Below are 14,905 nucleotides of genomic sequence, written 5' to 3' on the forward strand. Positions count from 1 at the left end.
TTCCCTGCCGAGCTTCTTCCTATAACTTTCCCTAGACCTCTCCTAACTGACTTCTTGCTAGAGATATAATGAAATATTACACAACCTCCCAATGAGGAACTGTTTGGATCCAGTTTCATGAATCTACATTCTGCCCTCCCCAAAATATATTATGAAACACAATGTGCAAACTTTCCATTAACAGGAAAAAATCAAAAGGGTTTCATTTGAGATTCCTGTTTTGTCCAGTGTCTTCTAGTTAGCAAAATTTGGAATATTCAGAAAGGGAGCAAGTACCATTGCATGAAGGCCTTAAAACTGCCTAGGAGGGAAAAAATGGGAAAGACAACTTGGAAAAGTGTATAGAAATGATACATTCATTTAGTGTAGAATTTATTGTCTGTCTTTCCTTTCAACTTGTCTGCCTGTCAGTGTTTAGACAGAAGTCATGTGAGCTTTTGAGCTGCAGGGACTGAGATAGAGGAGAATGTGTGCGTTAATGCAGAGTGCTGCTGGAGCCCTGACAGAGTGAGAGTGAGACAGAGTGTGTGAGTGTAAAAGGGGGAAGTGCAGGGAGTTGTAGCATCAGCAGCTGCTGCCACCTCGGAGCTAAAGACTCGGATTCAGCTCCATCTCCAGCACGTTTTCAGCTCTCCAGAGGCATAGATGCTCCAGGTTCAAACGTCCTAGAAGAAGAGTGACACCTCCAAGAGCTGAAAGGATGCTTCTCTACTACTCCTAAAAGCATTTGGGGACTCTGCTCCTTTTTCAGGACTGAAAGAGGTAATTATTGAAATTTTGTTGATCTCATTTAAAGGTGTCACATCTGAATCAGGGCAGAAAGGCACACAATCGGGTGAAGGGGGTGCGTCCCCTCCCACCTTCATTGTAGTCAAGGCAGTAAGAACACCTAGAGATTAAGGCACTGTTTGACTTAAAAAAATGTGGTGGGAGGGGGAAACCAGAGGAGTGGAACTGAGCTGTTTCTAAATTCTTATGGTCTCTCTTCTGTTTTGTTCCTAATGTGTAATCTCTAAGTGGAGGAAACTTTAGCCATGCATCTCATAGAGCATTTACCAGCACTTACCTCTTAGATTAAACAATGATGAGATTTTAAAATATTGCATTTAATTAAATGGGATTTACTTAAACCTCTGCTTATTAAAATATCCCCTCTCCCCACCATTGACCCTCCCACCCCCCACACACATGATTTTGAAATGCAGGTCTGTTTGAATGGAAAGTTTGCACAGTGTGTTTCATTCTCTCTCTTCTCTTTCAAGCCTATTTGCCTTCTGCTGTCTCCATCCTTGTCCCATCCTGCTCTCTGCATGTGGTAACAATGGATCCTATGGAGCCCCCCGTGCACATTTTCCGTGAGGAGCCACCCTCCACCTGCTCTCCAGGCCCCTGCCTCCTCCCCAGCAGCAGCAGCAGCTGGTTCTTGGGCTGGACTGAATATGGCAACAATGCCACTGGTGGCTTTGAAGACTTGCAGCAGAACCACACGAACATTTCCCCAGCTATCCCCATTATCATCACTGCTGTCTACTCTGTGGTCTTTGTGGTTGGCTTGGTGGGCAACTCTCTGGTTATGTTTGTCATCATCAGGTAAGGGATCTTGGGGATAACTGTTTGGCTTTTGAGTACCACACTAAGGAGGCTTCAAATGATACCCCATTGGAAGGGACACAAGGGAAGGGGTGGGGAGAAAGCTCTTTGGGAGATATAAGGTGCATATCCTAAGAGCCATAGGGAAGTAACTGAGCTAGTTGGTAGTTATTCACATTTTGACTTTTGCCTGGGAGTACAACTAGAAACCCAAAGGAGAAATGGATTAGAAAGTTATAAATTCTGTAGCCTGTGAGTTGGAGGAGCGGAGGTGCTGCCTGGCTGTGTACTGGAAATGTGTGGTTAGAGCCCCCGCAAGGATCAGAAGCAGTTAATGTTATAGAAAAAAGATGAACTAGAATAAGGAAACTTCTTCTGCAAGGCATCCTTTTCCTGGGTGAGGCACCATAAAAGAAAGGAATTGTTTATGGTTCCAGTTTGCATTATTGTATTATCATATTATCTTTTACTGACTTTTTTTTTTTAAGATAAAGACTTTATAAAAATTTGGAAATTCTGAATATAAAGATGGGAGTAATTTTTCTTTAAATTAGGCTGTTATGATAGTTTCCAGGATTAAATGCCATTATTGCTTTTGGGCCTGATAAAATCAAAGTAAGCATTGTTAGGGGTTGCTTTTCATATTCCAAATGCCAGGACAAAAGAGAGATTTATTTGCACTAATTGGTGTTCATTCTAAACAGCTCATTTAAATGCACTCATATTTACACATGTATATTGATGTATATCTTTAATCCCCAGGAAATGATGAGGTGTGACTTTTTCTTTCTATTTTTATAATTTCCCTGTGCAATTACTGTATCAAAGTACGCCATATGGTGCAGCTCAGAAGGTTTATAGCTCACTTCTTGGTGAGTGAAATCACTCAACCTTTTGGTCTCCTGCTTCATAATGTATTTGAATCCTGCAATAAACACTGTGCAATTCACTTTCTGGAACATTTTAGTGCTTGAGTAAGATAAGTCCATATATGAAAATTAAGCTGATATGAATTCAAAAGGTTCTGGCCTCGTTTGGGTCAAGCAGTTCCAAAATGAGGAAAAAATGTCAATCTTGATTCAGATTGAAGTTAGGTGGAAGACAATGTAGTTGTTATTTACAATCAGGTGAAGCCCCTTGAAAAAAAAATAAAATAAAATCCCTTTAAAAATCAACACAGTAAATAAGATGCCTGTTTGTCAATGTGAAATAATTAGTTTGCTCCAGGCTGTAAATTTTATACTGCTACCTGCTATCTACTCTGTCCTTTACATACAGTAGAAAATAAAATCCCTAATGTATAGGGAGGACGGAGTCTTTCCCTGACACTCCCTCAGTCATAAGGGGAGAACTTCTTTAAGCTGTCAGTCTAATAGTGACAATTAACTAGATGGGCGGCCAAAATAAACTCAGAGCCTCAACCCTGAAAGCAAGCTAATATGTATTATACTGGCTTGTGTGTATTTCCTCTCTCTCTCTTACTTCTTCCCTCTTGAGATTTTTTTTTCTGGCATCCCCTGCTAGTTATGCATTTCTTTCTGTTCTCCACCTCAGCTTTTTTTGTTGCTCTTTCCTCTTTGTGTCTCCCCACCTGTATTTCTACATGGAAAAGCCTGAGATTGTTCACAATATCTTCCCCCTTCCCCTCCCCTTATTTCTCTGTGACAAATGGTTTAAATGCTCTGACATCATTAGAATATATATATAAAATATATAAGAAACCCTCATTTGAAATATTCCAGTTGGTGTTGCATTGAGTGTCGCTATCTGATTTTTCATAATCCAGTGAAAAATATATTTTATATGTTGCAACAAACTCCTTTTCTCCACAAACACCAGCTCTGTGGGAAGCTTTGGAGAAAGTGGCATGGGAGAGTCATTTCCCTCTGCCATTTCATTTCTTTATTCTTCTCCTTTCCCTGCTGCCCCTAGCAGTCTTGAGGGGGAGGATGATGACACATTGTTGCTCCTCTTTTTTTTTTTTACTCCCCAGACATGTGGGGGAATTCATGTGATGTCCCTCACTGATGTTTCTACTCCGTACAACCCCTTCAGGCTAATGCTGCTGTTCCCTTCCTAACATCAGTACTGTTGCTAGGCATTGATGCTGGGATGGGGAGACTCCGGCTTGCTACTTCTTTAGCTCTTCAGGTAATCAGTTGCCTAAAAGAGGTCGGGCTTTAAATAAGACACCTAATGTCATGAGACTCAGGATAAGATTGTGAAAGTTGGCAATATTGTATCACATGCAGGAGACCCACAGAAGCATTGGGGGACCTGCTGAAGGGCAGAAGAAGTGAGGAGCAGTCTGGAGGGCTACCTAAACCAGCTAACATCCAGCCAAAAGCTGCAGAGTAGACAGGTCTGCCCTATTCCTCACCCCTCTTGGAGCTGTTAAAACAACTTTTTGCTAAACCACAAAGAAAAGGAGGTGTCTCTTAAGATGATTTTCCTGACCCAAAAAGACTGACTTAATTGGCTTATGAGCAGACTGGGATGGAACTGAGACTTTGTTTCACTAGCTGTCTCCCTCCCTGCCCTTCTAGATGGCCAAATGGGGAAGAATATCTAGTCGAGCTCTCCAGAGAATGTTCATTCTGTTTCTTGCAAACTTCTGAGGTTTTGAAATTTGTCTTTGTGTTAATGCGGAACAAAACCAAAACCTTTCAAAAGTTTTAGTGAAGTGGAATTTTGTTTAAAAGTCCATTGTTGGATCAAAAAGTTTGGGTTTTTCATTGGAGTTTGTCTCTTTCATGTGCATCTGCCCCAGACCTGAGAAACTTTCTCATTTAAAATTTCATCAAAATACATCTGTGAAATATTTATTTTTTAATTTTGGCATTTTTCATCAATAACAACAACAAAAAGACACAGTTTTGTCAAAAAATTTCCAGGCAGCTCTAATATGTAGCCATTGTCCCTGACTTAGATCTGTAGACACCAGTCTGAGCTGACTGGTGGTCTGGATTAGGCCTCTGGTCAGTAAATTCAGACTTTCAAAGACTTCTGCCTGAGGACCAGCTGTTCAGAGGGCTATAGTAACACTGGAGGGAAATGAAGTTTACCTCTCCAGAGCAGGGAGGGGGAGAGAGAGCAAGTCCTCACCTGGGGACTACATCCCCCCATGAGAGAAAAGGGAGGAATGAGAAGAGAACTCTTTAACTGCATCCCCTTGGAGATAGGACCAAAGATGAAGAGACAGAAGTAGAGAAGAGCCCTACCTCAAGAGACAACAATGAGAAAGGAAAAAAGAACTAAGGGGCAAAGACAGACTGAGGAGAAAACACCTACCACCTGGGGGATTCTAACTCTGTGGGAACAGAGTGGGAGAAAGATAAAAGAACCCCTGATGCTGGGGAGGAGGAAAGGGGAGAAATGAGAACCCACACCTGCAGGCCCATCACCAGGGAGGATAAAAGAGAGAGCTTTTGTTTTTGTGGTGAAGGGGACTGGGGAAAAGAAAGAGTGGGGAAAGAAGGTAAAGAGGAGTGAGAGAAAGCAGACTTTCAATGAGGCCCTCATCAATGGGGGAAGCTGTAGAAAAAAGGGGAGAAGAGGTAGGTGATAAGAATCAATGGGGAGGGAAAGAGGAGTGATGAATCTTTACTTCAGTAGATAAGGCAGGGACAGTGGAGAAGAAGGTGGAAGAAAAGGCACTATCAAGAAGGGGTGAAGAGAAAACCTATACCTGTAGGGAGTAGAACTGGGAACAGGAGGTTGAGGATAAAGATACCCAGGCTTCCTCAATAACACCACATTCAAAGGGGAGGTGTGGGCATGGAATGCACAAAATAAGTGAAGTCCAGTCACTGGTGACAGAAGGGAAGAGAGAGAGAAAGGAGGTTGTCTTCTGTGACTGGCCCTGATGGGAGAGGGCAGTAGGAGAAAAGGAGATGTCTGTGGCAGGCTCTACAGACAGCTGAACCCCAGTTAGACTGTCTGGAGAGACTGGGAATAAGGATCCAGCCTGTGGAGAACCAAATTGAGGGAAGAGCCCTAGGGAGGAAGCCCCAAGAGTCAGTGACTTGGGTAGGAGCTGGGCCTCCAGGAAGAAAGTACAGAGAATCAGTACTCTATGAGAAAGCAGGGTAGAAGAGTAGCTCAGGAAGGGTGGAAGACTCATTTATTTTACATTTCCTTTGGGACTATTGTTTAAATTTATCAGCAGCATGTTCTGAGAGAGATAATGGGCAAAAGGTGTTCTGGGGAGGCTGACCCTGCCACAGAGGCCATATCAGAGCCTAGATAGCAGAGTAAAGAGAGACCCTTCACCATCATTATGGGACTCTATACCCTACTGGTGGGAGGTTAGAAGTGGGAGAACGCCAACTCAGCCATTCCATCCCTGGTGGGGTCGGGGGTAGAAGTGAGGTAGAAGATAGAAGAGGGAGCAAGAAGTCAGTGGTACTAGTGGAGAAGTGTGGCCTGGTGGATTGGGACTCCAGAGTTGAGCTGGGTGAAATTTTTTGACAAATAGTTTGTTAGCTGAAAAATGCGCTTGTGGGTCAACTGAATCTATTAGTGAATTAATATTGAGTTTGCTGATTAATTTCAATTGAAGTTGAAATGGTCAGAATATTTCAGTAATGTTGAACCAAAACATTTCCTTTCAACCCAAATGTTTCCTTTTTACTTTCATTTTGACAAAATCAAAGGAAAGGAGTCATAAAATGACTCAGGCAGAGGAAGCAACTGCTCTCCCCTTATACACTTTAGCCTTGTCCCTTATAAATTTAGGGGTATGTAGTTGGGTTGTGGGAGACCCAGGTTCAATTCCCTTTTCTGCCTGATGAGGCAGAAGGATTTGAATGTGGATCTCCTACATTGCAGAAGAATGCCCTAACCACTGGCCTACAGGATATTCTGACATGGAGATTTCTCAATCTCTCCTCTTGAAGCTGTTCTGCTTTTCATAAATGATTAGTCACTGGAGCAGGGATTTAAACTGGGATCTTCCAAATCCCAGGTGAGTGCCCTAATCACTGGGCTAAAGTTTATGAGGGAGTGGGTGGCACCATCACCGCCTCTCCTTCCTCCAGTCGTTTTATGAATCGTTTCCTTGGCTTTTATCAGAATGCCTGAGGGTGAAACAACATGAAATGTTTCCTTTTAACATTACCAAAACATTTTGTTTTGATTCAAAACTTTTCAATTTGTCAAATAATGTCATTTTTGGTATGACCCAAAATTAAACTTTTGTTGATTTTTTTTTTATTAAATTGCCAGTAAACTGGAAAATCCATTATCTGCCCATCTCTACTCTGGAGACCTGGTTCCTGTTTCTGGCTCTGCCACTGACCTGGATCCTCAGCAAGCCATTTCACCGCCTTTTGCCTCAGTTTCCCCACCCGTAAAAGAGGGCTAATATTTATCTCCCGTGTAAAGTGTTTTGAGATCAAAGGATGAAAAGTGCTATATAGAATCTTGGTTGTATTATAAATTGTTGGGGTTCCTCCGAGAACTCTTCCACTCAGCTGCCCGAGAACTCAGTTCAACTCCACTCTTGTCACTCAGAATCATTTATCAGGCATACAGCTAATACAGCAACACAGCTTTTGGCATACAGCAAAGCTATGCTGAATTGATTAGACTTAAACACAGGGGGTGGGTATCGCATGTACCACACATCCAAAGATACACAGAAAACATCTTCCTATATATGTATTTACACATTACCTGACATATACTATACATTGCATCACGCGTTTTGGGATTGACTTGATTACTTTATAGGAAAGAATCTCTGTACAGCATGCTCTGTCCACGTACAATTTAGTTTTTACCTCATCAGAAACTTTTCTGATTGGCAGTTTCAGCTGGTGTTTCATTTATTTTTTCCTTTTACTTAGCACTACAATTTATTACCTCCCTTTTCTGTGCCCAGGTTACATCCTTATTAGTACATTCAGAAGCAGTTAAGCCCTATTTCCTTTTAAGTGATTTTAATTAAATCATCCAGAGTTAAACAAAGTTAAATCAGATTGTCCCTGTGCCTGCAGCAGCCGGCATAACTGATCATTTACAAACATGTTCATTGAGAAGGGCCCATTTCCTTTAGAAGGGCGGTAAACTCTTCATGGGGGGAAAAAACATAGTGGTGGTAGCTGTCATTGCTTAAACTCCTTTTTGCATCATTTGTTTTGGTTACTAAGGATTTTACCAGGCATGACAGCACCAAGTTATGCTGCTGTAACGGGTTTAGTTATCAAACCAACCATTCTCTTTCTTAACAATACCCAACACAGTCAACATCCTCTTTAACACTTTATTACTTGCACTACCCTCAACTATCTAGTCTCCTCCGAGCTCTGCAGTGTCAGTTTGTGCAAAAACCCTTTTAACTCTTTATTCTTTTTCCTCAAATCACTGACTTATTTTTCAGTGACACATTTCTCAGCTGCTTATTTTCAGTGTCTCTGAACTTATCTTTTATGTTTTTTTGCACTTATCCCTTAACTTAATACACTTTGCCTGAAAAGTTGTACTCACTAAATACAGTCCTTGAAGGATGGCTGCTTTTTACTTTGGATTTATGCAAAAACATAACAGACACTGTTTTCTCTCCGTCCTCTCTGGAGTCTTAGTCTATTTCCTCCTCTTCATCTCTGATTTCTTCTTTGTGCTTTTTTGCGTTCACCCTTCCGGGTAGCACATTTCATTTGTAAAGTTTTAGCCACCAGAAATAATCTTTGTAAAATTGCTGCTGCATCGATCTGGACTCAGGATTTAAAACAAAACAAACAAAAAACCTAGATTTTTTTTTCCATGGCTGCCAATGGGTCCTATCTTTTGAAAATTTCAGTGGCACCCAACAGACCTTTGCTGTGCTCTGCAAATAATTTATTTATTTATTTATGGAATTCAACGGAGCTCTGCTGTGCTCTGCTAAGCATTCTTTTTTTGTTTAATCTAATACCTCTCTCTGGATTTCCTTTTTCACCTGAATACTTCTCTAGGGTTTGCCCTTACATTTAACTCACTTCTTCAGCGTGGTGCTAAAGAAGCGTGGTGCCTCATATTTAAATCTTTAAACCCTTCCAATGCCATTTCCCTTAATGCTAGGTTGCAACCCTCACACTAAGGGATGTCTACATTGCTTGCTCCAGATGAGGGGATCTGAGTCAGTGTACCACTGTGTTGGGGTTCTCCCGATACCTCTTGCACTCAGTTGTCCAAGAACTCCATTTTACTCCAGTCTCTTCACTTAGATTCCTTTATTTAGCATACAGCAAAGCTACACTGACTGGCTTAGACTCCAGCATTGGGGGAGGGGTATAGAGCATACCACACATTCACAGTTAAACAGAAAATCTCTTCCTTTATATACATTTACACACATTACATTGCATTTACTATACATTGCATTACATATTTGGGGATTGGCTTGGTTACTTTGGAGAAACCAATCCCTTTACAGCATGCTCTGCCCACACACTATCCATACACAATTTACTTTTTAACCTCATCTTACATTCCAGGCCTTTTTTGTCCATTGTTATCTTGCCCATTGTGAATGATTCCATGGGTGTTCCCCACTTCTCTTAGGTAATACCGACATTGTTTCCAATCTACTGATCCATTTACCTTCCTGATACTGTCTCCCAAGAAATGAGGCTTCACCCATGTCCAATTACTCACGTCCGGCCAGGCCTACATAACTCATTTGAGCAATGTTTATATTACATTGCAAGTGTCTATATTACATTTCTACAGCAAGCCATTTTTGAGCTATGACAACATCAAAGACGTTAGAATATGTTTCTAAAAGGGAAAACACATTTTTAAAATTTCATATGCAAACAGGCCTTGTCCCTTTACACCAGAACTTTTCCTGGCCCCTGCAAATGCGACTCTGACTAGGGACTTCACAGGAAAAAATTCAGGCAAAATGGTGCTTTCTTGAGACAGCTAGAAGGGAGGGAAAGGCGTATTTGTAATGGAAACTGAGTTACAATTTTAATTATGGAATTGCTATCACAGTGTTGTACACAGCCACCATGGGAGCTATGTGTCTGTTGTTTCACTCATTCTGGATTCACCTCTTCAATGTGCTCTGTCTTGATTGCCCCAGGAGGTCACCTACTCAGAAGAACTGCTGTCATCAAATTCCAAGACCGCCAATCCTGTATTTCTTTGAAAATTATTTCGCAAGCCTCCAGTGGTCTGAATAATTCTCTAGGATTAAAAACAGTTTTAACAACAGGCAGTGTCACAGCTATGTGCGTTCATTCCTAAGGGAAAAGAGGAGCTTGTACGCTCTAGTTTGTTTAATGTCTTAGAAAAAAAAAAGCATAATTGAATTTAATGGCATCCTGTGTTACAGGAATACTTTATTAAGAAATGCCATAATGTAGTCAACTCTTTCTCAGATTACTTTTATGTGATACTGCTATAAAAATATTCTTTGTCCCTTGTCAGTCTCTTACTCCTTTTTTTGTACTTTCATTAACTTGCGTGTCCCCCCAAAATGTTTCTTCATGCCTCCTGGGGGAAGGGTAACGGGCATGCCTCACAGTTTATCCTCGGAGGTGTTGCTATTAATCCCATTTTACAGATGGGGAATTGGGACCCAGAGAAGCTAAATTACTTGCTTAAGGGCACACAGAATGTCTATGATGGAGAAGGGACTTGAACCAAGTCTCCCACATCCTAATTTAATGATCTAACCACTGGCTCCTTGGTGGAGCTGGGTGACACTTGAGCTTCCAGTTTGGAAAGCCAGTATTTTGAAATTAATTCCTCATTGGAAAGAAAACAAGCATTTTGGAATTTTTCAATTAAAAAAATAAATCATCAGTTCTAGGTCAAATGAAGCATTCCATTTTGATGAAATTTAAATGTTTTCTTCTAATTTTGTCTTTTAAAATTGTTTTATTTTATTATAATTTATGACAGAATATAAATTTTGAAACAAAAATAATTTTGAAATGAAAAATCAAGATGTTCTATTCCAACAAGGTCGACCTATTGATATGTTTAGTTTCAACTTTTTCTACATCAAATTTTATTGAAATTGACACGTTGCCATGGAAAGTTTAGATACTAGATGAAATGACACTTTCTGATAGAAATTTTTTCTGCTGGAAAATTTTTGACCAGCTCTACTCCTTGGTAAGTTACTTAGCCCCTCTGTGTCTCAGTTCTCCCATCTATAAAATGGGGATAATTCTTATTTATTTACCTAACTGTGATGTGCAGCCCATTGCCTTATTATTTCAAACAAAGCTAACACCCCATTTACTAGCACTCTCATTTGTTGAGTTGGAAAGATGCCTCCCAACAAACACGTGCATCAGACATGAGTGTACCAACTGAGTTAGCTTTGAGAGAAGAAATTTGGGCAAGGAAAAGACTTTGATTCTTAGGATATATACATTGAGTGAGGATGGGAAAGGCAGTTCTTTGACAAAAGTGATTTCTGCACATAAAGAAAATGATTTAAAAAGGAAAGGAGGGAGAGAGCAAAAAGAGGCACAATGGATCTTTATGGCCCTGCTGGGAAGCCTTGTTTACTGCACTAACCATCAAGTTTGGAATATTCTTCCTGGAGCCACAGGTTCAAATCTAGTCAGGTTCAGCCTTTCATTCTCCGGGAAGGTAAAATGAGGTCCAAATAGTAAACTATATGGAACGTTCAGACAGCTCAGTATGCTTCCTTCCCCCACCAACGATGCCCGTGTTCCCAGTACTTAAACAGACCCCTTTCCCAGCACTCCACCCCAAAGGCATGAAGCTTCTGGTTTACAGTTTAACTCTCTCAGGGGCATGCACCAGTGTGAAGCAATCAACACAAACACTTTGACAGCCTAACATCTTTTTATATATATATTTATATATGCTTTTTATATTTAATCATGAATAGTACAGGGAGAATACAGAACACACAAAACAGTAAACCATCCTAAATGCAATGTCCCTCACTAGCTCACCCTTCCCTTGGGAGTCCTTGGGGGAATCGCCTGTGTTCTGTCAGTTAGGCAGGCAGGCAGGGTCCTCTGCCCCTTGCCTACTCCCTGCAGCAGCCTCCCTTACCTCAATTTGGTGCAAAATGTCTCTCCCCCAGTTCCCCCTGTAAGTCCCTTTATAGACTCCTCCTGAGGCCACCTGCTTCTTCAATTCTGCCATTTGGTACTTTTTTCAGTACTCTCAACCTGTTACCCTCCTTCAGAGCAGAGGAGGAGGCGTCTTGTCCTATGTACAGAAAACCTATGGTCCAAAGGTGCTCTACTTTGTTCAGTGCTGATTGCTCACTATTGTCTCTGGCCTGGCAGAGATGTGACACAAACCTGCTAGCAGAGTGGATCCACATACATGACAGGCTTTCCTTTACACAGTAATTTCATGACACAGTTCATATAATCATTTCCAGTTCAGAAATTATGCAGACAGAATCTCCAGTTTGTCACAGCACATGCTGCGGGATTCTCAAAACCTAGCCATACAACTAGGCTGGTAGATAGGAGCATAAATATCTATATGTAGTTTTGTTTGGGAATTTTCAAAGGTCCTTTTCAGTGCCTATTCTTAAAAATCTGACTACATAGTTTAGTGCACAGACAATGGGAGCTTCAGGTGCTCAGCACCTCTGAAAAGCAGGCCCTAGTTATCTCAAGTTGGATACAAGAGCTGGCATTGAAAATTGTGGCTTAAGTTACCAATCGCATAGTTAAGCGCACAGACATTGAAGGCTAGTTTGGTCAGAAGCTGAGGGTACAGGAACGAGTGCCTGACAAGTTAATGGTGAGGTAGTTTGGTGGCACTCTGTTTCACTGCATAACTTACAGCTGAGTTTCCTGATGCATGGATGCACTACAAAATTAACTATGCCTTCCTCTATGTGTCACATGGTTTGTTGCATGTTTAGGAAAATGTCCACAGTTTACTTTTCTTAATTCTTATATGTTTAATCAGAAATGCTTAATGTCTTCAAAGTATTTTCTCCCAAATCTTGTGGAAGATCTGCAGAAGACACCCTGAATCTGCTTTTGGATCAAGCACTCTTGGACAATGGTGAGCACCCTATCTATTATTACATTCCTGACCTTTGCTAAATGATTTGTATTGTCAGTGGGAAAGAGGGGGAATTGCATGCTGTTTGCTAGGCAGGTCTTACAATGATACACATTATGTTACATTGCAGGTTGAGAGAGACAAAAAAAATCTTCATTTCCCCTGAAGTCATCAGTGCATTCCTCATCATAACAGTGATGTTCTTCAATAACTTTTATGGAAGATCTGCAAAATATTCACTGGAACTATTCAAAAGAATATGTCCTGGGGTAATCACCACTTGGAGAGGGATAGTGTCATGTGGTGGGGGCAGACAATACCAGGAACTGGCAAGTAATGTCAGCACTCATCTGGAGGATTTGCTCCTGAAAATATTTGCTCCTTTAATACCAGAAGTTTGGAGACATTTCAAAATCAGGATCAATGATCTGCCACTCAGTAGCTGATTCACTTTCCCCCTTCTTCCTTCCTCTTTCATCTATCCCACCTTGTCTTCAGCTGTCAGGGAAAACTTCAGATTCCATGTAAGCAGCTGATTGGGACTGTTCTACATAGCTGCTTCCATAGGTCTTGCCAAGGGACAGATACCTTTTCTTTCTTAAATGAATTGTTTGTGAAGAACCATTCCTGGATGGAATCCCCTTTCTATATGCACTGGAATAGAATCATGCAGGGAAGAGTCGCCAAGCTCTGTTGGAGAAAGTTTTCCTCCAAATCTTGTTGAATATTGGAGGAAACCTGTCTCATCAAGTATATGCAAGATTATGTATAGTCCCAGCAACACACTGGCTAAACAAGGTAAGGCCAATTATTTACCACTTCATCTACTTAGTCTTTTGACTCCTTTTCTATTATAGCCTGTAGTGAGGCCGAGTGGCCTCCCTCCGAGCGGGAGGGGGAAACCATTACACGCCCCTTGGGGGCGGAGCCTAGATCACCCTGCCCCCCTCACCGGAAGTACTGGGGCATGGCCGGAAGTATAAGAGGCCAGCCCTGCAGCACAGTTGGAGGAGAGCCTGTGAAGGATGCTCTGCCTGTTCTCCCGCGCCCCCGAGAGGAACCTGCACCTGGTTGGTCCCGATTCCCAGACACTGACAAGGACTGGCCTGGAGTACCTACTGCCATATACCCCGAGGAGCCGGAAGCGGCCTGGAGGCTACAGGTACTAAACCCCGGGGAGGCAGGAAGTGGAGAGGGGCAGCCCTGGAGCAGCTGGCTGCAGAACCAGGGGTGACTCAGTTAGCGTGTTGTGGCTGGATCCCCGCTGATGCAGAGGCAGCCAATCCTGCCCCTGCCAGGGCCCTGGGCTGGGACATGGTGGAGTAGGGTGGGACTGCATCCCCCTGCCAAACCGCACCAGGGTGGCTGATCCCCCTACACTGTGCAAGGAGGCTCTAGCTCTGAAGAGGAACTTCCCTTACCAGTAGCCCTGAGAGACTGTTCTGGTTTGCTGGCTGCCTGAGCTCTGCCTGGGCCAAAGCCAGCCCTAAGAGGTGGTGTTTAAGGGCTGACTACTTGAGCTACCCAAGCCCAGGCTAAAGCCTGACAGGGACTGTTAATCACCCAGCCCTATTGTGGGCTCTTGGCTGTCTTGCAGATTCTGATCCTGGCCAGACAGGGCCAGCCTGAGTGACCTCCCTCCGAGCAGGAGAGTGAGGAACCATTAAATAGCCCCATCTTGACTGTGTCAAGTAATTTCTGGTTCAGGCCAAACCCAGTCAGGCTGCATTTCTTGGCTGGTAACTGCATTCCACACAGAATCATGTGTGAGAGAGGCAGATTATGAAAGTGTTTTCTCTGAAAAGATTTTACTATATGCTCTGCAGAGAATGAGGAAGGAGTTGCAATATAGAGTTGCAGTCTCAAATAGAGGAAGGGGGTCCTAGAAGGTCTGTTCTAATCAGGAATAAAAATGGGAAATGGCAACATTCTATTCTAAACACAAACATCAGTTCCTGGCCCAGCTAACTCTTCTTTGTGCTGTTGTGGCGTGAAAGAGTGCTGGGGAGGAAAGAGGAGATGGCCAGAACATCATGAGTTCTGGCAAACATGTAAGGCCATAGGAAAGCATTATAAGTCTCCACAAATTAGAGCACTCGTGGGGCTGCTCAAGCTTGTGTGGGACCAAATTGTCCGCCAGCATCCTCAAGGATGGGGAGGACGTGAAGGTCCTGTACATCCACCATTGTCCTCCTCACATCTATGCCAAGTAGAGCTTAGCCAAGCCCCAGAGAGTTTAAATGCACTCACTGAACTATGCTTTCAAACCCTACTTGATTCTTCAGAATGCCTTTGCCATAATGAC

General features: G+C 42.3%; 1 protein-coding gene across 1 annotated transcript in view; it reads left to right on the forward strand.

The window, feature by feature from the left end:
- Positions 1 to 646: 646 nt before the first annotated feature.
- OPRK1 (opioid receptor kappa 1) overlaps positions 647 to 14,905 on the forward strand; it is a 33,068-nt gene continuing 18,809 nt past the window's right edge. Inside the window, exons 1-2 of the mRNA XM_045006084.1 lie at positions 647 to 762; positions 1,263 to 1,590. Coding sequence (XP_044862019.1) covers positions 1,322 to 1,590 — 269 coding nt within the window. The 5' untranslated portion in view covers positions 647 to 762; positions 1,263 to 1,321. The remainder of the gene's footprint in view (positions 763 to 1,262; positions 1,591 to 14,905) is intronic.

The sequence above is a fragment of the Mauremys mutica genome, chromosome 2 (genome assembly GCF_020497125.1).
Source record: "Mauremys mutica isolate MM-2020 ecotype Southern chromosome 2, ASM2049712v1, whole genome shotgun sequence".
Lineage (NCBI taxonomy): Eukaryota > Metazoa > Chordata > Testudines > Geoemydidae > Mauremys > Mauremys mutica.